Source organism: Carassius gibelio, chromosome A5, assembly GCF_023724105.1.
Source record: "Carassius gibelio isolate Cgi1373 ecotype wild population from Czech Republic chromosome A5, carGib1.2-hapl.c, whole genome shotgun sequence".
NCBI classification, from domain to species: Eukaryota; Metazoa; Chordata; class Actinopteri; order Cypriniformes; family Cyprinidae; genus Carassius; species Carassius gibelio.
The window spans coordinates 16,060,228-16,085,750 of NC_068375.1; the positions used below are offsets into that span (position 1 = coordinate 16,060,228).

Below are 25,523 nucleotides of genomic sequence, written 5' to 3' on the forward strand. Positions count from 1 at the left end.
ACCCTCATCTATCATGTCACCATCAGCATAATTAATAAATACAAAAATGCAGTCTGCACACTGAAAAATACTGCTCCATACAAAAGTGTATTTAATTATTTACAAGGCAACGTTTCGACCATCAGGTCTTCATCAGGCACAATCTCAATAAGTGAGGAACACCTTTAAATACATAACAGGTGCTCACCTTAATTAGACTTCCTCACTTAGAAGTCATGTGACAGAAACAAATCATGTGACAGAAACAAATCATATGACAAACACTCAAAAAGCAACATCAAATAACTTGAAAATCATATAACAAACACTCAAAATACAGCATCAAATAACTAGAAAAAGACAAACATATGAAAATATTTATAGAAATGGCTTGATATCAAAATCCTCATTCAACCCTAATGGTGACAAAGTATTTAGAGAATAAATCCAAAAACATTCTCTCTGTAATAATTTCTTCTCATAGTCTCCACCTCTTGATGGTTTGGTTACCTTTTCTATACCGATGTACTTTAACACACTGACATTATGACCCATTAGCCTAAAATGAGACGCAATGGGACTGCGCATATCACCGGTCCTAATGTTGCTGCGATGTTCACAAATACGAATACGTAATTGTCTGGATGTTTTACCCACGTAGCGTCATTTTAGGCTAATGGGTCATAATGTCAGTGTGTTAAAGTACATCGGTATAGAAAAGGTAACCAAACCATCAAGAGGTGGAGACTATGAGAAGAAATTATTACAGAGAGAATGTTTTTGGATTTATTCTCTAAATACTTTGTCACCATTAGGGTTGAATGAGGATTTTGATATCAAGCCATTTCTATAAATATTTTCATATGTTTGTCTTTTTCTAGTTATTTGATGCTGTATTTTGAGTGTTTGTTATATGATTTTCAAGTTATTTGATGTTGCTTTTTGAGTGTTTGTCATATGATTTGTTTCTGTCACATGATTTGTTTCTGTCACATGACTTCTAAGTGAGGAAGTCTAATTAAGGTGAGCACCTGTTATGTATTTAAAGGTGTTCCTCACTTATTGAGATTGTGCCTGATGAAGACCTGATGGTCGAAACGTTGCCTTGTAAATAATTAAATACACTTTTGTATGGAGCAGTATTTTTCAGTGTGCAGACTGCATTTTTGTATTTATTGATTGCATATCCAGTTGTCTTGCACCTGGCCCAAATTTGGGTTCATGTGATGTGCACACCTCTTCTGTGTGTTCTGAACCATCAGCATAATTGTCAGGAATATAAGTGCAACACGCCAGAAGATGTGGTCTGGTCTAGGACAAATCGGTTTAGCAGTGCAGTCAGTCAGTTTCAGCCCTTGTAGTTCCTCCTGGATGCTCTCCATCATCACTTTGGTAGTGTTCATGAAACTTATCAGTTCATATCTTGTGATTTCAACCTCAGTCTGAAGAAGACTGACTCTAAGTGCCAGAATTACTGCATGAAATAACTTTTCTGTTCCAGTCCACAGCCTGTGTTCCCTCAGAACATAATTGTCTCTGGCCCAGCTTTGATGCTTTGCTCACTCTTTCAGTGTGGACACTTTTTTTTTAATCTCTCTCTTGGGTCTTGTCAGACGATGTTCTGTGTAGTTGTGAAGGTGTTCAGGTGTCTTGACTACCAATGTTCCTCCATACAGCTCCACCATGGCATGCGTGCCCACCCAGTCTCTTGGCAATGAAGTGTAGACAACGTGTCCACATAACCAATTCCAGTCTTCCAGCACACCAGTTCCTTCTTCATCTGGTATATGAGTCATGTTACATGCTTTATGGCATCTCATGTGTTCAATTGCATGAAAGTGAGTGAGACCACTGATCGTTGTATGTACTGACTCGGAAATGTGGTGTTACGCAGACAACCCATGCACATACTTTTGGTCTCGCCACTTGTCAAGACGTTGTAGATTTCACTGCAGTGGCCAGATGGTATGTTTCCGAAGTAGTCTTGTCCCTCGCTACTCTGGTACCATGTCACATTCCTAGGTGTTTCTTTTACAGTAGCAACTCGTCCAGCCACTCTTTTGATGGTTCTGACTGTCGTCCATTCACCCTTGTCTTCTGCAATCCATAGGTCATCTTCATCAGGCATGTTCGCTGCTGCGACTGCTATTGTTGTCAGGTCAGATCTTGGTATGGCCACCATTCTCCTCCCTGTTATGCTGTGCGGAAGTTGAGCAGACGCATAACAGTCACTCACTCCATTTATCCTGGCAGTTAATCTCCACCACATGTTGTTTGAATACGAATGTGGAGGGTCAATGCTCATCTCCTGTCTTTGCTTCTCTGACTTCTCTCAGAATGTTTATTTTTTTGATTGGATCAATGCATAGTTCACAGATAATGTCACTGAAGGTATCGTTGTCATCATTATGGTCATTTAGATATATTCGGAGAGACATTGCCAGGTTGACCGTGAGCAGTATAAGAAGGATGAAGCCTGCTGCCATACCCCACAAATTCTCATCAGTCTCTGACCAGCCCTTTGGTTGTTTAATTCTCCTGCTCAATTGAGGGCATACCATCTTGTCAGGTATTGCCACTTGACTCCAATAAGTTTGGTTGGTCTTACCATAATATGTCCTGTTTCTCTATTCAGCAGTGGTCTCAGGTGTGGTTTGCAGTATGCTAATACAACTGTCTGTCCTTCGGGCTGATATAAGGATCTCCAACTAGACACTAGTAAACAGACAACAGAGCACTATCTTCCTCTATAATCTGGCGAATCTGCCCGCTGCTGTCATACCCCACTACTCTCTGACATCGATAGTCTGTCACCCATTCACCCATGTCACCCTTCACTCATTGTTTCTTCTCATCTGCTGTGGCAAAAGCTTGCACGGCTGTAAGAGAATCAGAAGGGAGTGTGAATGAGTCACAGGTAAAAGAAGGTAAAAGAAGGTTCTGTTCTCATAGCTGCGTCCTTCACCGTGGTATCAGCTTACTTGTTGCCTAAAAACACAAAATCATCACTTTTAGAATGTGGGCCACAATGGGCATAATCATTGACATGGAGCACATGGGGGGGAAACACAACACGAGACATGGAACAGAGTCTGACAGTTACTACTTGTTATACATTTTCAAACCTCTTTAGACTAAACCTTTTGTTTTATTTTAAATACAGAGACCGCATCATTATTAAATAGGTCATGAACTGCATTTTAAAATTATTTGATAATGTCTCTATTGACATGATATTTTATGCTTATGTTAGTATGATTTGATATTTAAAAATAAACTGATATTTTCTACCCTTATTGTTTAGCCCTGTGACTTGAACCCACTGCTGTGATTGGCTAACATCTTTTCATATGAAATAAGTATTACATGTGGAGCTCTCTCAAAAATGTTTAATACATTTTTAATGTTACAGTTTATGAGATTAACTAATCATGGTAAATATTAATTCACCTATTAATGAATACTAATCATCATTATAGCATTATGTTTACATCTACTCCCATCGGATGAAAGGTTGCAGTGATGAGCATTGTCAGACGGTTGAGAGCATGAATGCAGTGATCTTCACATTACAACTTGAGTTTGAACTTTCACAAATGTTTTCAACATAACTAACAGTGCAAACATGATGTAAATAAGAGATTCTTTCTACATAGACAGCGTCATTGAATATAAACTTGCACTGTGATTGACAGCTCCATTTGGGACAGGGCTAAACTGTTATGCAGTTGCATTTATTTATACCATAGTCCCGTGTTTCCCCACAAGCTTGCACCCTATTCTAGAATATATGCAAAATGCAAATGTTGAAGTGGCAGAGATCGAGATTTCCCTGGTAAGGCTGTACACAATACAGCGCTCTGCTCACAAAAGCTGCTTAATCCGACATTACAGGTGCATGAAAATAATTTATTATTATATAATGGAAAAGTTTTTGAATTTTTTTGTAATTTAATTAAAAAAGCTACCTTTCTTATATTCTAGGTTCATCGCACACAAACTAAAATATTTCAAGAGTTTTTTGTTTTAATTCTGATGGTAAAGATTTAGTAGCTCAAAAAATGTGAATATTTTCTCAAAGATCAATCAAAAAAATATTTACAAAACAGGTAATGTTTTAAGATCTCCAAAAGCAGGTTTAATTATGTACTCAATACTTGGTTGGCTACTTTTGCACAAATTAATGCTTTAAAATGAAATGCTAAATTTACTTTCATCTCAAAAGAGGACTTTGGACCACTGAGCAACAGTCCAGTTTTTTTTCCTCCTTAGACCAGGTGAAATACTTTTGACTTATTTTTTTATTTTTTCTGGTTCAGGAGTGGCTTGGTTCTAGGAATGTGACAGCTGTAGCCCTTTTCCTTAGTCCACTCTTTTTGAAGTTCTCCCAAGTTCTTGAATCAGCTTTTCCTGACAATCTTCCCAAGGCTGTGGTCATCCCTGTTGCATGTGCACCTTTTCCTACCACACTTCAACCGCAGTCAACTTTTTATGAATATATTTTGATACAGCACTCCATGAACAGCCAGCCCTTTCAGCAATGACCTTCTGTGGCTTCCCCTCCTTGTGGAGGGTGTTGTTGATTATCTTCTGGACAACTGTCAAGTCAGTAGTCTTTCCCATAATTGTGGTTGCGTGTTCTAAACTAGCCCAAGAGCTACCCAGTACTTATACTCAAAATTAATCAAACTAATCAAGCTCAAAATGGAATAATGTAATTTTTTAAGCGGTAAATCGTAAACATCAGAATTAAAACAAAAACTCTTTAAATATTTAAGTTTGTGTGCAACGTATCTAGAATATAAGAAAGTTTGCTTTTTTAATAAAATTACAAAAAATAAAGACCTTTTCCATGATATTCTATTTTTATGAAATGCTCCTGTACATGCAAGATTAAATAAAAATGACATCCAATTTTCTGTAGACAGTCCTTCAGAAATACAGTGATATAAAAACACACACTCAATGTATTGGAAACACTGTAGTCTCATAATTGAAGTGTAAATTCTGCAGATTACATCATTGTCCATTACTGGTTTCAATAAAAGCTGTTTTTGGATTAACAAGGAAGTTTTGAGCTCTGAAACTTACTGGATGTTTTTGTAGTACAATGACCTCTTAAATGTCAGAACATTAAGGGAAATTTGATTTCTCAATTAATTAGCTCTGATATTCACAAAATCATATCTCACTTAAACTCATTATAGCAAAACTGTATGTACAGTGTCTACTGTACATTACATCCATAAATGAATCTTAATTGAACATCCAATGTGTTTTATTTGTACACTAATCCCACACTCAAAATATAAATCAATAAAATATATATAAAACATTTTCACTGAACAGTTTTTAATATTTTCTACTGAAATTATCCCATCTTTATAAGCACAGGTTAATTTGTATTAATGTCATAACAAACCTCTATGAATTTTTTTTTGGGGAACATTGTTTTGTTTACAATTAAAGTCTATTATTATTATTATTATTTAATATATTTGCTTTCTGCAAAAGAAATAAAGTCATACAAGTTTGAAAGAGAGACAGATACAATACAATGTGAGGTAGATGAGATACAAACCTTTACTGTAAAAATATATAGATATATATGTACAGGTGAATATGTTGTATGGGGATAATGTATGTGTAGACACTTATGCTGTAAAGTATTAGAGTTAATCTGTTAAAAGTTTTTTTAGAAGTATTTCTTTTAATGTCTCAGGGAGGATTCGGAGAAATGAGTACTATGACTCTTCCTCTGACCACAGGGTGTCACTGTGATGTTTCATTGGTGGAATCCCTTGTCTGCTGTTCTCATAAACTACTGTTACATAATCATCATCCTCAGTGCAGAGACTGAGAGAGAACAGAGACTCCCACTCAGGCAGTGGCTCGTTCTCTCTGTGAAAATTTAATGAGAAAATGTAATGCTTACAGTGGCGTATTGATGTTTGTTTCCAGCACATGTGCCATTATCACTTATATAAAAGGTGATTTGTGTATGAAGGTAGAGTATGTACCAGTAAGTACATGAATATCAGTAAGCCTGAAAAGTTCCTTAAAGAAAAATGCTAGCTTTTGGACACATGTATGGAGTGTCAATAGTGAAAAGAACAATATAGTTAATCAAATCACTGTTGAACTATTGAAAAATGTCTTACTTTGACAGATTAACACAAACAGATATACATGGCTTGACTTGACTCAAGGAGGTGTGATATTATGTTTCCAAGTATTCTTGCACAATTTTCACTTAGCAGACCATATGGGATAAAATCCCAAACACCCTTGCAGTGCCCTAGCAACCACCCAATCACTATAGCAACCACATAGCATCACACTAACAACCACCCAGAATACTGAGCAATTACATAGCAACACCCAGGTGGCCAGCAACAACACAGAACACCCAAACAATGCCCTGGCAACCACCCAAAACACTTTAGCAACTGCATATCAACACTCTGGTGACCAGCAACAACACAGAACACCCAAACAATGCCCTAGCAACCGCCCAAAACATTAGCAACGGCATAGCAACACCCTGGTGACCAGCAACAACACAGAACACCCAAACAATGCCCTGGCAACCACCCAAAACACTTTTGCAACTGCATAGCAACACCCTGGTGACCGGCAACAACACAGAACACCCAAACAAACACATAGCAATGTGCTAACAACCCAGAACACTTTATCAGCTGTTTAGCTACACCCTAGCAAAAATCCATCATTGTGACAAGTTGCATCATCAAGCTCATTTTAAACTTAATTTTAAATACAAAGTCATAAAAATAAACAATTGTTAACTTTATGTGCACTCCATTATGCAATATTATTTACATTAATTTTGTCTGGAAAAAGGTTCCTGTCACTCTTTGCTAAATTATATAATTTTTATTGTTGTAGTTTGATTTGAATTGGTATAAAAAATCGTATGCAGTCCATTCACCTTTCATCTCTCCATTCATTTCACACCGGAAAGGCAGTATCATTCAGCGATATTAACAAGTGTGGGTCAGCTTGATGTCTTGGTTTTGATGTGGTAATGTGATTCGTTCAGATGCACTTGTGAGCCGGACTTGCGCAGTTGAGGCTGTAAGCTGGAGAATTTTAAGATCATATTGAGCACTGAAGACTCCACGCGTCTCACTACTGCCGTCGCGAGAGTGTGTGATTACCCTCATCAGCGTCGTGAGCGCGAAACGCTCGTCCGGCTGCAGGTGCATTTACGGATGCGACGCGCGGTAAAGGGAAGCATATGCCCCGCGATCGCTGACAGCCTCCGTCCATCTCAGCTGGTAGTAACTTGTGAGCCTGGAGAATGGCAGGTGCCAAAAAAACCGAGTCGCCGTCCGAAATCGACCCAGACGTCAAGACCGAAGCCAGGAAATCCTTCGAGCACATTTGGCCCAATGCGGCAGTGCCGATTCGGACGATGGGTTCTTTTGAGAGCGATGCTGGTCAAAGGTACCGCAGTCCCGTTTCAAGCAGCATGTGTGTGTGACCACTGTTTGATAACAAAACTGCAGCATCCTCCAGCACGCGCCACATTCACTGAGATTAAAGATATTGAATTAGGATAGATGGATGAATAGCCTAAATCATATATTTCCCGTTTATTATAGCTTGCATGTAAATAGTGGGTGATTCTGTTCAAGTAGACTTTAGAGAATCACATCGGTGCATCTTTTCTATTCGTTTTGATCACTGACAATGCACACCATTACAGTCGAATACAGGAACGTCTCTGAAAATTCTGTGGACTGTGTTAACATTAATCTGCCTCAAAGATCACATAAAGCCACCTAAAATGTAACATGCCTGACAGGAGGCTGCTGCATCTCTTTCTCTTATACCTCTACTCATCCAGTTATCTGATCTATTATCTAATAGCTCTTTATTACATTAAGAAATAACATAGCTGTAGATATTGATTTTATGTTGTAATGCAAACCACCGGTGTTCCGCTCTTTTGAACAATTCACAAAGCTTGAATAGTTGAAACCTAATTTGCTGTCATATACTCACCTTGTTCCCTTATAAACAAATAATTTACCAGTGGCTTTTAAAGTGCTGTTGAACAAACAGATGTTTTTTCATTGTCATATTTGCTCTGTGTGGCCTGTATATCATATTCATATATGTTTAATGTGCATTTGTGTGACCAATACACCTCAGTCATTACTTTTGAATGCATGTTTTATTTCCTGACTTATTTGTCGAATGTTATTGGATCCAACTGGCAGATGAGTTTACCTATATTAATAAGTTTAAAATAATACAACCTGATGGTCATATATTTCAGTTATGTTTATTGACTGAAGATGAACAGAAACCTGAGGCTGCACAGCATGCTATCACTTATTAAGGTGGTATAAACTTCAGTCTAAATGCAAATGACATGAAATATGATCATTTCATTATGGTCTGGTTAGGCAAACTAATCATTCATAATGATTTTCTTTATGCACAGTCCACACCCAGCTCTCATCTCACTCTAAAGCAGTTTTTTCAATGTGAGCTGAAGCTTTCTGCAGAGTTTGTTTCATATCTGTTCAATGATGTCCTCTAATGTAATCCACTCCAACTGCCCATTCAGACTATTGCCATATTGTATACAGCGATAATAGTGCACAAAGGCACTTGTGTTCTCAGTTGAGCTGAAAAGAGAGATAAGCAAAGAGAGAGCAGCAGAGTTGTGTAAAAATATCAAAAATATTATTTCTAAGGAACATAGATTGACAAATGGATTATGGTTGTCTTTTAGTTGCTTCTTTGAGTTTCCCAAGACTCAGCTTTTTTTTTTTTCTTCTTTTTTTTTTTGTCATTAAAGTGCACTTTAAAAACATTTATGAATTGTATATGGTCTAATTGCTCTAAGTATAAACTATTTAAATATATGCATGTATATTCTGGTTTGGAGATCATATGTAAAGATCATTGGAAATATTGTTTGGCAAACATTAAATTCATAAGTGTTTATGATATTTTGCCTTATGCTGTAGCCCTCTCTTTTAGACCTTATTTATCTTCTAGCACCTTTTTAAAACTCTTTAAACAGTGGAGATGAAGGCTTTTAATCAGACTTGTGTTGTGATGTCTAAACCCATAAACCTGTCAACCCCTGAGGGTAAAATTTTTTGCTGACCGGCAGTTTAATTGACATTTATTGGTTGTATAAATAAAATATGATCTTAATGTAACATCTTTTGAGTCCTTCAGGGCTTGGAATAAAGAAGTATGTCAATCCCTCTGTCTCTTTAATGATCCGCCCAGTGGATGCCTTAACAACACTATATAATAGGAAAGTCTTTCTTGGCATTAGTTGCTAAGAGCAGACTATAAATAGGGAACAAGCTTAGACAAGGATGATTAGGAATCTTAATTAACTGTCTTTCATATGATCATCATGTTCAGTAATTGTGGTAAAAAAAAAAAAGAAGCTATGCTTACAAAAAATACAATAAAATAAAGTTCATTGGCACTTTCTTGATGTGACATTATATTTTGACAAACTTTCAAACACTTAATCTTAACACTGCTTTTAATGTTATATTATTAGACATTTTTAAAGTAATTTTATGAAAATAGAGGAACAATATTGCTGAAATCAATTTCGTTTTTTTTTTTTTTTTAGCTGATGAATGATACAAAACATTTGCCTGCCAATTAGAATACACTTTAAAAATCTCAATCATTCAAAGCCACAGATAACAGAACTGTAACAGAATTGAGTGCTTATAATAAACAGAATGTTATTTTCTGTTAGCTATCATTATCTTTATAGTTACAGTTCTTAGTGTGAATGAGCCTTGATGGGTTGAAAATACCACGGTTTATTTTATGCTGTACATATTATTAATGATAAAAAAGACTCAACTGCTTAAACTCAGCGCATCTTGTTTTCTAACCATTGAACAAACCATTTTCTATGATATTTGATAGTAAAAGACAAACAAACAATTATAAGTTTGCCACAAAGTAAAAAAGGCTTTGATGCAGTGATGATAACCATAGATGACTTCATTGAGAGCCTCAACATAAAGCATTATGATCTACAACATGCAAAATTCTGACTAATTGGCAAATGTTTAAAACATATCATATGAGGTTTATACACACCACTTTGGTTGTATGTTATTTTATACCATGAACTGAAAAGTTTACATTAGTGCCAGTTGTTTTAAGTGATACCCACACATCGCTTGACCATACTGTGTAGTACCAGAGTTGTACCTGAATTAGCTGATGACTGGTCTTTCAAGTTTTTTTCAAAAGTAGCAGTTTTAGTCTACTGGTCTACTTTTAGACCACTTTGGGACACATTTTGATTATATTGAAAGGCATTTGTCTGAACAGTCTGCTCTTTCCATTTCTTTTTTGAGCACTTAGTGTAGACAGCAAGGAGTGAAAGAGAAGGAAGTTGTTTGCAAAGTTAGCTCTTGTTAAAATTGTGGGGGTTTTGCCCATCATGTTTTTGTGTCAGATGACAAATTTTGTGCTTCATAACGGTTATATTTTTCATAAATTCCTGGCTAGCTGTCAAATGAGAGACCTATGTAGGCAAAACTCATTGGGTTTGTACAAAAACAATATCGGAGCAGTCTGCGACATATACAGTATCATGTTTTTTAGTTGGTACACTAATTCAACAAATTCTTAAAAATGAGTGTTACATAAGTGTATTACACAGTGTATTGTAAGCCAGAATATGAAGGGATTGGTTACATACAATGACAATTTAAATGAATCATATGCCACTGTGAGCTTTACATAGATCAGCTTTGTAAAAGATCCACAGCTTCAGAGCAGCTCACAGCGAGAGTGAAATGTTTCTGAGGGTGCTGTGAAATGCTGTGGTGCAGTGCAGGGATTGTATTTGTACTGTATTTAGGTGTAGATTTAGACAAGCAAAAAATCATCTAGTCCAAAACTCCAAAAGCAGGGACTCAGCAGTCTGAAATCCGAACTGAGCATCATATTCCTTCCTTCTACACTCTATTTCATCAGACTAGAAATTTTCTTTTTGTGAGCAAGTAGGGTTTTTTTTTTAGATATTTTTGGTATTTCTGTAATTATGATAAAGATGCTTGTTTTCAAACTTTATTATTAATATAAATGCAATATTCAGATATTTAATTAATTAACCATTCATTTTTTTGTGGATCCAGAAGTTTCATAAACTACATGTTCTTTAGTAAAAAAAAAAAAAAAAACAGACCAAAAAAAAAAAAAGCCTTGGAAAACCAGAGGTATTCTTTGGTATCTTAATTTTTTAACATTTTGATTTTAGATTGTTAATATATTGTAAATATATAAATTAGTTTCACAAAGATGTTCAGAGGTTAGGTGCTCAGTACAAGTTATTGAGCAGAGATGACAGAGCAACTCTTCCAAGGAAAGACACATGCTCACTGTGAGGGAAGCCATACCGTGGAAGAATGCACATGTGGGATCACCCAAAAGGGGGGGAATCCCTACACATGGGCGCCTAGCACAAAGGTTGACCCTGGCCATACAAGCAAGTGCTATTCCTGGTGTCTGATGCTTCACCACATCTGACCTCCAAGGGTGTTGGAGGAACTCCAAACAGGTTTTGCAAAAGGGGAACTTGCCTGTGAAGCAAATTAGTACTGATATCTGGTCCATGGGGAGAATGCCTGCAAAAAATGCCTGCAGGTCCCCTACCCTCTAAGCCAGCACAGTCAGGAACACCGTCTTTAGAGACAAGGAATTTGAGCTCAACTGACTGAAGAGGTTCGAACAGCTCCCTTTGTAAGATCGTTAGGACAAAGGAGAGATGCCAAATGGTTACCAGATGAAGGCGGGGAGGATTTAGCCTCACACCATTAAGAAACCTGATTATCAGGTCATGCTTTCCTACAGAATTACCATCTACTGCATTGTTATGTGCAGCAATAGCAGCAGCATACACTTTTAGATTGGAGAGAGACAGCCTCCGCACCAGCCCTTCCTGCAGGAAAGAAACACAACCCTGACCATGAATTTGTTGAGACAACAACATGCCTGGATACTTGCACTAGGGGAATCCCTGCCTGTAGAAAAGCAAGATCTAACCATGGGCTGAATGTTTGGTGACAGGACGGTGTGATTGTAACCTGGTGCATTCTGAGTTACCATGCCCACTTACCATGTTCTACAGTAGGGCAGAGGGTGAGTGAGAAGGCATGCCGTCCTCGTACCATGCCCTGCTGCCCACTGGGGATAGAAGAGGGGGACAAGAGTGGCAAGGCGCAGGGTCACACACTGCCACCAAGAGAAAGAGGAAACCGTTCTCTGCTGGCTGTTGGGCAGAACTCAAACTGAACAAAATGTTTTCTGCCCGGTCCTCCTCTGGGAGAAGGAGTGGTGCAATCACCATTTTCTAAAGAGCAGGATCCTGTATCCCAAGTGACATGAAATTCAGCCAAGCATTGTGACCCATACTCAGAATTCGTGCTCTGCATTTAACCCATCCAAAGTGCACACAAACAGCAGTGAACACACACCCAGAGCAGTGGGCAGCCATTTATGCTGCAGCATCCGGGGAGCAGTTTGGGGTTAGGTGCCTTGCTCAAGAGTACCTCAGTCATGGTATTTCCGGCCAGCGACTCGAACCCACAGCCTTAGGAGTCAAACTCTCTAACAAATACGCTGCCCATCTCGGGAACGCTGCTTGCTCTGATGCTTAAAGGGCCTGGCAGGGGCAGAGATGGGCTGCGCTGTTCTCCTGTGGCTGGCTCTGTGGTGCAGCTTGGGTGGAGGTTGCTGCTGTGGCCATGCGAGAGCAGAGTAAGGGACTTTAGGAGGGTGCCCTCTGTGCAGTCGGTGCCGGGACAGGATGTGTTCGATCTCCTCCATCTGCTTTTGTGCTGCTGAGAACTGTTGGGCAAAATGCTTGACCACGTCACCAAAGAGGCCAGTCTTGGAGATCGGGGAGTCAAGATATTTGTATTTGTCGGCATCTTTCATATCTGCCAGGTTCAGCCATACGTGGCATTCCTGGACCACCAGAATGGACATCACCTGATTTAGGGACCACACATAACTTTTATTACTCATAAGGCACGGTCTGTCATTGTGTGCAGCTCCTGCATCAAACCTGTGTCCCAGATATTGGGAATGGATACTAATGGTAAGCATGTGGCACCCCCAGGTACCAATCAAACAGCCCTTGAACAATTTGGACGGTGGAGCCTTCCGCGCAAGCCCTGGAAAGCATATCTGTCAGCTCTGGGTTTGACTTGGTTAATGCTACCTTCCCTGAAGGGGTCAACGCAGCCAAGTCTTTATCCCTGAAGGACTCTTGCTCCCCCTCCAATGCAGCAATCAACATCTGGTTCTCCACTGAAGCCCCGGAGATAACAATGTGGTAGAGGAGTGAGGAGCCCAAGGAGATGTACTTAGCCGGAGTGCCCTCATTGTGATCCTCAGGCCACCCTGGCTTTTCTCCTAAGTACTCTATTCATGAGGAGAAACTAAATCAGGGTATAGCAGAGAGGACTCAATCTCATTTGAGGTACTCGAGTCTTGACCACAGCATCAAGATGTCCATCATGACTCTTCATCATGACATGACTCCACGAAAGCCAGCTCAGCATACTAAGCCCAGACATGCGAGACAGCAATTGTGACTGTCAGATATATATACATACACACACACACATATACACTCACCTAAAGGATTATTAGGAAAACCATACTAATACTGTGTTTGACCCCCTTCAACCTTCAGAACTGCCTTAATTCTACGTGGCATTGATTCAACAAGGTGCTGAAAGCATTCTTTAGAAATGTTGCCCCATATTGATAGGATAGCATCTTGATCTGATGGAGATTTGTGGGATGCACATCCAGGGCACCAAGCTCCTGTTCCACCACATCCCAAAGATGCTCTATTGGGTTGAGATCTGGTGACCGTGGAGGCCATTTTAGTACAGTGTACTGTTCAAGAAACCAATTTGAAATGATTCGAGCTTTGTGACGAATACGATGCAGAATTGGCACTAAGGGACCTAAAGTGTGCCAAGACAACATCCCCCACACTATTACACCACCACCACCAGCCTGCACAGTGGTAACAAGGCATGATGGATCCATGTTCTCATTCTGTTTACGCCAAATTTTGACTCTACCATCTGAATGTATCAACAGAAATCGAGACTCATCAGACAAGGCAGCATTTGTCCAGTCTTCAACTGTCCAATTTTGGTGAGCTTGTGCAAATTGTAGCCTCTTTTTCCTATTTGTAGTGGAGATGAGTGGTACCCGGTGGGGTCTTCTGTTGTTGTAGTCCATCCGCCTCTAGGTTGTGCATGTTGTGGCTTCGAAAAATGCTTTGCTGCATACCTTGGTTGTAATGAGTGGTTATTTCAGTCAAAGTTGCTCTTCTATCAGCTTGAATCAGTCGGTCCATTCTCCTCTGAGCTCTAGCATCAACAAGTCATTTTCGCCCACAGGACTGCTACATACTGGATGTTTTTCCCTTTCCACACCATTCTTTGTAAACCCTAGAAATGGTTGTGCATGAAAATCCCAGTAACTGAACAGATTGTGAAATACTCAGACTGCCCGTCTGGCACCAACAACCATGCCACATTAAAAATTGCGTAAATCACCTTTATTTCCCATTCTGACATTCAGTTTGGAGTTCAGGAGATTGTTTTGACCAGGACCACACCCCTAAATGCATTGAAGCAACTGCCATGTGATTGGTTGATTAGATAATTGCATTAATGATAAATTGAACAGGTGTTCCTAATAATCTTTTAGGTGAGTGTATATATAAACGTAAAAACAACTATATATTCATACAAATATATTCATAATTATTTTATATTGTACATTTCAGTATCTATACAAATAGAAAAAAGGATTTTGTGTGTGTGTGTGTGTGAGAGAAGGAGAGTGAGAGAGAGGGGGGGGTAGTAATCAGCTCTAGCAATAAGATTAAGCAGCCCTACTGTAAATGATTCAGCTTGATTTTAAAATATTATTCCGTTGTTCAAAAGAGCTTGCCAGATTTTTTTTTTACATGAACATCACACTTTGGAATAGGGATGTTCATTTTAACCGTTAACTGACCATTAAGAACCTTGACCGTTTACTACAATCAGTTGAACGGTTTAAAATTAATTAATTTATTTTCAGTAATTTATAAAAAATATTTAAAAAGGTTTGCTGCATGGTTAACATATGCTTTGTATATAGAGAAAAAAAAAACATACGTCGCGTAGGCCTATAGTAAGTTGCATTTTATTATTTCATTCAGAAATAGGACTAATACTGACGCAAATTTTTACAAACATTATAATAAAATGTAAACATAGCTAGTAGGGCTGTGAATCTTTGGAAAGGCGGCAATTTGATTCACAATTCATAGGTTTTCGATTAGATTCAAACTATTTTTGCAAATTTAGAAGGATTCGATTAGATTCACAATTAAATTCGATTATAATGATTTGATTCCCAGAATTATTTAAATGTTTCCCGTAAATTTTTTAAATGCTTAGTCAGGAGGCAAATTACAGTAGCCTTTATGGTTCGAGAACCATAAGCAGAGAGCCATTGACAAACTACAGAAAAGTAAAAGTACTTCACTTTAGTGTTACTGGCCACGAGTCCTATAGATTGCACATCAGCTGCGTCAGAGACGAACGGAGCATGAGCACAATCCTGTGACAGTCTCAGGCGTTAAACAGTGGAGCTCGTGAAGGATGGATGCGAGGCATGAACACGCTTCAAGGTGTCCATTAATTCACGTGTAGTAATTTAATGTGTATATATTTTGAAAGCATTGAATTGCTATAGAAATCGCGATTCATTCAATTCTTAGCTATTTGAATCGATTACTGTCTGAGATCGGCGATTCACGATTCAAAAATAATGTTTCAAGATCGATGCATATGAATCGTCAGGGTTTGTAATCGATGCATTGAGAAAACGAGTGAATCGTTACACCCCTAATAGCTAGGCTATTTTAGTTCCCCTCACTCCACAACAAATCCCTTTTAATTAACAGTATTTATAAAAGAACAAAGATAAAAAAAATTGGTCTTTAAGGCACAGATCTCACTACATATTTAAATTGAGGAGTGTGGTTTTAGTTTTTTCTTATGTTTGATTGACTGTATTTTATGATAATGAACAGGCTGCATTGTCAAGGTAGCAAAGCTTAACTGTGTGCGCACATGCAGTATCAGTGCAATCACTACAATTTTTTCCTTCTAACAACAGTAATTCAAATAGCTTTAGCCCACCCTGAAGCAGATGGGCTATAGCAGCAGAAGACCACACCGGGTGATTAGCTGCTCTGTATTGTTTGTGCAAGTGAGATGTAACAACGTAATAAACAATTCACTGTGGTGCTGTGGTTGTTGGGCTGAAATACTGCACTGCTCACCACACCACACAGAGGGAATATGTAATGCCGTGCATTCACAGAGAATATTTAGCCCATAAATTCAGAGAGGATATGCAGTTCATATGACATGGATATTCACTCAGCCTGTTCCTTTAGGAATGTTTATTTCCCTTTAGTATAAGATTTAGTTGCCATTTTCTATTGTTTTACAATTGGTCCTTTTGACAATTGTACATACCTATATTTAGTGGCGTTTTCTTGTACATCAATCATTAAAGGCACATAATTTATAAGTTGTTTGTGATAATGCAGCCATCATCTAACCTCCATGTGGTCCACATCATGACCATCCATTGTGTTGACTGAATGGCCACACAGAGCAACCCTTGGGCTATGAAATGTCCATCTTCCTCTGGTTTGGAGCTCAGTGCTCAAAGCTTTCAAATGGCACTTCAAATGTCACATCCTAAACGCATTGTAAAAATTCAGTGTTTCACAGCACAATGACACAAATTTTTAACAAAGCTGTGTGTCAAATGTTCCTTTGCAGTGCTCTTCAGAAGGACTGTGGTCAAGATTTTTCTAGCATGTTTTTGCATATTTGTAAATTGCATGTCCTTTATTGAAAACTCTCTTCTCTTTTGTGTCACTTATGTCTGCTCTGTCCAGATACACAGAGGAGTACAGTATGGATTCAACCAATGCACAGTAAGTCAGAGCGGAAGTGTGGTAGAGTCTAGTCTTCCATGGCGCATGTCTTATTAGGTATCCTCACCTATGTTTAGACTGGAGAGTCGTGACTCATATATATATTTATCAGACTATGTTTTTCTGAGTGATCTATTTAGCTGTACAAATGAGACTGTGATAAATGCAAATAAAAGCTTCCATTACATATTAAGAATCTACAAATAAACCTAATATAAACTGTCCAATAAAACCTAGTAAAAATATAAGATTAGTCCAAGACTGATAAAAGAGGTGAGTCTTGTTAGGAGAGATTTTTTGTGTTTTAACTCCACAAAGCCTACTGTATCATGTTTGATACACAGATTTCTTAGACCTCTAAATTATCAACACTATCAAAGCTGATGGAAAACCTGTTGATCACAATCTTCTGCATGATTTTTTGTTATCTGATTCATAGTTTATGCTTTTTAGCAAGTAAAAGCACATTTACTAAACGGCAAATTAGCATGAGATTGCAATCATTCCATTAAAGTGACGATGGAAATGGAAAGTTCTGCAGCTGACACAGCTGACTACTGACAATGTGCTATTTAAAGGACACAGACATAGCCGGTTCATTTTCATAATGATCATCGCAATCAAGAGCAGTGCAAAGTAGGATAGCAAAAAATGCAGAGACAATGATGATCAGGTGTGGGTAATTTAACAACACATCTGTAATATGGATTAAAAACATGCTTTTGGGGGGAGGGGGGCTTTAAGTAATGTTGCAAATGGCAGTAAATTGATTTACTAACAATAAATGTTATTTTGTTAATTATATTGCAAGATGAACACAAAGCAACTTAGGTTTACTTGATTCCCTTCCAAGGGAACTCAAACTGCATCCTTCAGTGGTCGCTATGAGGAATGCCTTCAGCGTGACCTGAAGAAATAACATTGGCCGGTGACAGCCTATGACATCACTACCATTGAGACCACAGTATAAAAGGGTGCAGATAGAACATGTCTTCCTCTTCTTTGTCTTCAGTGACTGTTTTGTATGAAGTGTGCATTCTGGTAAGGACACTCTTATTTTTGCTTTATTATGGCAAGCAATAGTAAGACATTTAATTTGTCTTAATTATTTGGCACCTGATGACACACACAACATTTGCATCTTGTCCTTGGAGCAAAAAGCACACATGCAATGTCTTCAAGGGGGCAACCTGCATGCATTGTGATTGTTTTTCAATGAAAAAGCTCTGCTCTTGTTTGTCTCTCTTCTCGATGGGAGGGAGACAGCCACTGGTTCCTAGTGGCTCAGGACCCGCTGCTGCTGAGGCATGGAGGAGAATGAGTTCATGGGGGAGCTCAACCCTCCTGCCTACACTGGGCTGATGGACATTATGGAACACAAGTCAAGCCTTGCCGTGGAAGTTGGTCAGGAAGAAAACAGTTTGGGGCCGTTTGGACGAACGCAACCTCTCTGATTATAACCCTCCAGCTCAAGTGAGCCTACCATTCCTACCAATTTCTTTGTGGAGATTGAGAAGGCTTGATGAAATCTTTGTTCTCCACGCATCCACAGATTCTAGCATTCTAACTATGCCCATAGTTAGGGTCAGGATCTTTCCCCTGACGAGGTTCATGAGCTGCGTCACACCACAAATCTCGCCCTCCGTGCCACTAAACAGACTGCCACTGCTATTGGCAGGTCTATGGCTGGGCATGGTGGTAACGGAGAGGCATCTGTGTGAACTGGCTGACATCGGGGGAAAAGAGAAAAGCGTTCTCCTTGATGCACTGGTTATATGCTCCCCCACCTGCAGGTGGGGCTAACAGGAGACATGGGTCAAAAAGTAAGAGACAAGGCCTGAGGAAGTGACCCAGATAAGGTGGTTATGTACTAACGTACTCACTTCCTTCTGTGGGCATTAACATCAGCCCTCTTCTTCCCCTTCCTAATTCCCCCTAATACTAACCCCTTCCCCTAATCAGGCTTTGTGAAGCCTCACTGGCAAGAATGGGGTATAAATGAAATGAGCCTTCCACTTAGAGGCTTCTGCACACTTAAGACCTTCATTCTGAGGGTCTTTGTAAGAGGCTTGCTCTGAGGAGGTTTAATCATGTCTATGTATGGCTTCCGGGCAAGTTTTGATATAATGGTCAAGCTAGTGCTGCTTCCCTCCAAAGTAGGGTGATACTAGGCACTGCTCTTTCAAACTTCTACAGCAGGCGGTATAAGACTCTCACTCTCTATATACTGAGGTATGGGTTTGACAGGGTGAAGGAGTCCGGTGTCAGGGCTCTGTAAACAGATGCTTCTTATGGTCATAGTCTCTTAAAGACAAGTCATGTCACTCAGCAGCCTTCTTTGAAAAGCTCCTATCTCTTTGAATGAGATAACATCCAATTCTCCAAAACTGCTCACTAAGTTTAGAATTAAATTTCATATTTGAAATCACCAAAGAAATCTGACAACAACTGTGTCATAAATGTTGTTACTTTTGCTCAAATCACGATATAAAAAGCTTAGTTCTCAGGCTAGATTAGCCAGTATGCATGAGCAGTCTTGAGAGCATGTCTCAGCGTGCTGACTGTTTTTATAGAAACCGGGATGCTTCTAACGGCAGCTGCAGTGATGCACTGACTTTACTGATTAGAGACTGGTTCTTTCATTCAGAAGGTAGGGCTTCCTACGATTGAGTGGGGCATATTGAGAGTTGCATTTTTTCCCATTCAAAACTATATGAGTGATAGTCTTGGGTATTCTATAGGGTATTCTTGGGTATTCAAACAACTTATATAGTCTTTGTTAAGGTCAAGCTTAGCAGTGCTCTCCTCACTGCGGGAGTCTTGAGTCTGCTGGTCCTAGAGCAATTATGTTCTCTTTTCAATCTGAGAGGCTAGGACTCTGCTCCCAGAGCACAATGTGCAATCACTGGTGCTCCGTGAGTTCTTATGGTTTAGCTTAGCTATGCTCCCCTCACTCTAGGGGGTTGCTTATGAGCATGCCACTCCCAAGATGAGCATCTGAGTTCCCATCTAATTTCTGAGAGTCAATTGCTCCACTCCAGGGCTCCAAAAGGCTGCCATATCAGGTTGTTAATCCATCTTTGCCTCCCTGTTAGGCTGCTCTTATGGTTAAGTTCAGCAGTGCTCCCTTACTCTGGAGGGTTGCCTATGAGTACGCTACTCCCAGGGTGAGCATCTGAGTTCCTCTCTCATGTCTGAGAGTCGAGTCCTCCTCTCCCTGGAGCTCCATGAGTAAGACTAGGACTTTTCCTAGACCTCTATATTGGTACTTAGTTCTTCCTGAAATCAATGTCTATGGTAAGTGCGCACACCATGCATCCTGCACTTTCTAAAATCCTTTTTGGTAAGGGTCACACACAACCGGCTCCATACACTTTCTCAGAGTTGGTCAGGGCTGGTTCTTACAATGGGCCCCTCTCTAAATGTTTGTCTTTAATGATTACTATGGTTCCCATCTTAAGAGAATGGTAAATTTCCATCTCTGGTACAATAAAGCCATCCCTTGCAGTCTTCAGTATACTGAGACTCTGCTTCCAGCAGACGGGTAGGCTATCTTTGAAGCCTAGTAGGCCTTGATGTTTTATCCTCTTAGGTGACAGGTGATGTCCATATACAGTAAATATCAGAAACTAGACTAGAATTGCATAATTTTTTTCCTCTTTGAGTGTGAGCTCCATATTCTCCTATACCATACTAAATTAGCCATAAATGCCATATGTATCGTATAGGATTCTCAAAAAAAAAAAAAAAATGTTTATGCAAAAGGTTTAACTTGTAGGGTAAATTGATTCCACCATTTGAGTTTGAGGACTATAATTGCAGAAGTCAAGACCAGAGTGGAATAGCTCCTGTACCAGACTCTGACTTGCTGCCCTGGTGAAACAACTTTTGAGTTTGGCGGATAAGTGCTTACCTGGATTATGGTTAGAAAACATGCTGCACTCGTCATGTTATCTAGTTTTAAACTTCCTCTGTCAAATGTCTTTCTGACTCAAATCATGATTATTTACAGTTTTTCAGATTTTTGGGGTGATCTATTCATTTGTCCAAAATGTTATGTTATGCTCTCAGAAAAAAATGTTTGTCATTTGGATGTTCGGGTGTCATTGGGAGTTACCTATAATACCTAACATACAGTATAGGTTTTCAAATTCACTTAAATTCATATATTATTTGTATACAAAATAAAGAGCCACAGAATCTAAACAACAGTCAAGCCAGTGGTTTAAGTAACATGGTTCTGTGCTTATATAATGCTATTAAAAAACTATATTGTGCAACTACACACAAACACTTATAAATGTAATCTTTTTATTTTCTTACCCCAATGCTAAGAAAACTCTTGATTTACAAAACGATGTGAATGTTCCCATTCAAACATTGTGATATTTCCCTTGGAATGCTCTGTAAAGTAGGCTGACATGAGCACACAGGCTCTGAGATTTCAATATTTATGCTCCTCGCTCTATAAATAGAGCTAACACAGAATCTGTCAGTTGGAGAGCTAGCGTACGTGGGTGGATCGAAGGTACATTTTTTGGGTTGGCCAAATCAAAAGAATAAAGATTTTTACAGAGACTAAATTACCATCAGTTCAGCTATAATTGACCAGCCCTATTGTTCCATGTTGGCACAAAGTGTTATGGATTTTCTTGCAATTATAACTTCAGTCTTTTCTAATGGGAGAAACAGTTTGACAGTCAGGCAGAGCAATTATTTCTGGCACAGTGAAGAGTTGTGGACAAGTTTTGAGTGTGTGTGATTGTGTGTCAATTGATCCATTCTTGTGTATATGTGGGCTGCGTAAATTCAGTCTAGTACTATTTCAAGAAGCTGGTATTTTTATTTTTTTATGCATTACACTGGCCGTTATTTTATGTTTTATGTTTTGTGTGTGTGTGTGTGTAAATACTTTTTTTTTTTTTTTTACTTCAACACAACAGCCCTCACCCCAGTAAACAAACCTTATGTGTGTCACCATCATCACCATGGAGACAGAGCAGTGGAAGCAGGAAACAATGGCTGTTCTCTAGGATCTCTCTCTTTCTCTGCTGGATATGGTGCTCATAATTACTGCCTGCAATATACATCATGTCATGACCTTGACAAATGTAAAGGGTTTTGGGAAGCTCTAGCCTACCATTATTATGATGCTTGTGACATCACAAATAGCAAGCATACGCAGTATAAATATTCTCACAGTGAATGCCCACCACAAAGATTTCAATGGATAATGTATTTTACAAGCTTAAGATATATTATTCCTTATCATCAAGAAATGTACATAAGTGGGGTAATTAGAGGCAATGGTGGTTATATGGAAAATACAAAGTTTTGCCAAATTGTATTTATTTCTATATTATATGTAGTCTCAAATTCAAGAAGAAAATTGTTTTTTTACTTAACATATACATCGCATTTTGAATTTTATAGGGAATTATTAAAGATGCTGTAAACTATGAAAGGTGTGTGTGTGTGTGTGTGTGTACCTTCTTAACCATATTTTGGGGACAAATTTGTACCCAAAAGTGAGCTTAACCATACCCTTTGGGACGTCCTTATTTGTGGAAGTGGTTTAAAAATAAAGTAATCTAAGCTTTTTTGATTATTATTATTATTGTAAAAATGCAGAAATTTTTCTTTAAGGGGTAGGTTTAGGTGTAAGGTTGGTTAAGGGTGATACAGTATGTGCAATATAAAAACCATTACGCCTATGGAATGTCCCCATTTAGATTGCTAAGTAAGTGTGTGTGTGTGTGTGTGTTTATTTCTATTTAAGACAATGCTCTATGCATGACAGATAGGACAGAAACACCAGTAGGTGTCCTGGGAAATTGCACATCTCTGTGACGGTTGTGAGTGCTCTATATTCGCTCTCTGCTGCAAATCATAAGTTGTGTCCAAAATCTCATACTGTCAAATGTCTGCATGTCATTTAGATTTCAGAATCTTGTTGAAAGCATTGGTCATTTTTCCACCTTGTGTTTGTGAATACTTGTTATTCGGATACACATACTACTTTTTTGTTAAAGTGATTTTTGCATACTATATACACTCCGGGTCAAAAGTTTGGAATAATTATGATATTTATTTATTTAAGATTTGTTTTTTATTCAGCATATTAGAAATAAATAATATCTGCTGAAACGTAAATAAATATGAAAATATATTAAAATAGAAAACAGCTATTTTAAATTGTAATATTTCACAATATTAATGTTTTAATACAGGCAAACATTCAAAATTCTTAATTATTACAAATTATTTTGACCAGTAGTGTAGTAAGGAAGTAGGCTGAAATGCTCCAATATTAAAGTAAATACTGTAATGTTTGTGTTTGCAATTCCTTGCATCAGGGTTTCTGATGTATTAAAGTTTTTGGATTGAGTCTAGTTGGATGTCAGACAAAAATAAAATAATGTAAATTAACAAAAAGGCTGAAATCACATTTAGAAACTAAGTACACACTTCTATTCGATTTTTAGTTCTTCCTGGGATTCACCCAGAAGCATCTCAGTAATGATATGCATTATTAGCATTAACGTGATAACTCATTATTTCGGAGCATTGTGTGGGTGGAGACACTGCAGATTTGTGAAGCTAAAGTGGATGTTTCGGCTAGATTCAAAGATACTGGATTATGGATCTTGATGGATGTTGCTGCAGTATAATGCCATTATATAAAAATTCAAGCTTATAGATAACAAAATAGTGTAACATTTGTGAAATATTCATTTACAGATGGGAGAGGCTGATGTCTACTGTGAGTTCATCTGAAGCACCAGCGTTGCTAATGTTACTTGTCAGATGTCCTAAAAGATTTGAAACGCTCTTGTACATCTTAAATATGGATTTTGAGATTAAAAGTTATTTACGCTCTGGACAGTTTTAACTGCATGAAGTTTTTTATGGTGCTGTTAATAGTTTTTTCACCAAACACATGATGTGTGGACATGCTTTACAATGAGCATTCAATGGTGCATTAAAGAATTGTTTTGTGAATGCACAATACAATGCACAATATATTTTGAATGAATAAAAAATAAAAATGTGTGATTATCATAGCATTATCATTATAAAGTGTGATTATGTGTCAAAATATTTTGGGTCTAACTGTATCATATGATCATTAACGACCGCTGCACGTAAAATAAGTTTACAAAAAAATATATTTTAAGCATAATTTTATTTTTTTTTCCACAGGGTGCAGGTGGAATTTTATGTAAATGAAAACACTTTCAAGGAGAGGTTGAAGCTCTTCTTCATCAAAAACCAAAGGTCAAGTAAGTAAAATCTTATAAACCTTGGAGCCAACTAATTTGTTTTTTTTGTTTTTTTTAAAAAAGCAAAATCCATCAGGCATAAAGAATACTCAATTTTACTGACCTCAATATCAGTATATGCCCACATTTGTACAATGCCTTCATATTTTTTTGTCTTTTACGTGGCTTATTACCAGTGTTGCCACAGTTACTTTGAAAAAGTAACTTAGTTACTTTACAGATTACTTGATTTAAAAAGTAACTTAGTTACTTTACAGATTACTTGATTTTAAAAGTAACTAAGTTACTTTACAAGTTACTTTATTAATTACATTCAGCAGCTGCCGACAACATAAAAATGACAACCGGTTTTGCCAACACTCACTTTATTGGAAGTGTATTTTTAACAGTAACATCCACAATCTATCTCCTGACAAAGTTGAACTTAAAAATTATTTTCTGAAAAAATACATGTTTTTACAAAAAATAAAGGCAGTCTTTCTTGACTTAACATAAATACTATTAAAATATTAAATATTAAAATATTAGATTTCTCTCTATCACTGAATACTCCTCCTTCATGTAAGAAAAAAAAGCTGTTCTGTGAGGCAGCGCGGCATTGACAGTGGTAGGGATCTTGTTTATTATGGCATGAAATGAGGGCGAGTCAACCGTATTTAATGGCATTTCCTCCACAACAAACTGCCCGACTAACTTCTTCAACTCTCCCCCACTTACTGATTTTGCACCGAAGTCCAGCTTTTGTTGTTTAGGTGGTCGGGGACCTCCTGCTCCCTGCTTCTCATCACCTCGTGTGACTTTGACTGTGCAGTGCTGCGACTCCAAATGTTTTTTTTTTTCAAATTCGACGTAGTTTTTTTGTAGCTAGATAACACTTTATCGCCGCCAGCACAGAGTGTACAACGGACCTTAATGTTGTCATCTTTAGCTGACACAAACTCAAAATAGCGACTATCTCCATCTAGAAAACGCACATCTCTCGCCTCCCTCCATTGTTTACGTTTGTGTCGCTGCGTGGCACGTACACATGACGTGAACTTCATGCATGCTGAAAACGTGACTTGTCGCATACGTGACTTCACTCCCCAAGATGCAAGAAGAAATAAATATTTTTATTAAGGAAAATTACAAAAATAGTAACGCACAGTGACTTGGTTAAGTAACTTTAATCTGATTACTGGTTTGGA

At 38.2% G+C, this 25,523-nt stretch overlaps 1 protein-coding gene across 9 annotated transcripts in view; it reads left to right on the plus strand.

Moving 5' to 3' along the window:
* LOC127997491 (potassium channel subfamily T member 1-like) overlaps nt 1-25,523 on the plus strand; it is an 81,393-nt gene that overhangs the window by 17,416 nt on the left and 38,454 nt on the right. For 8 of the 9 annotated variants that reach the window (XR_008170410.1, XR_008170428.1, XR_008170416.1 and 5 more), the window contains exon 4: nt 24,257-24,336. Coding sequence is in view for 5 of the 9 variants with exons in the window: in XM_052592032.1 (XP_052447992.1) it covers nt 24,257-24,336 (80 nt within the window). In the remaining 4 variants the exon portion in view is untranslated. Of the gene's footprint in view, nt 1-6,984; nt 7,450-17,014; nt 17,054-24,256; nt 24,337-25,523 lie in introns of those variants that run through there. The other variant, XM_052592031.1, reaches the window with a different exon arrangement.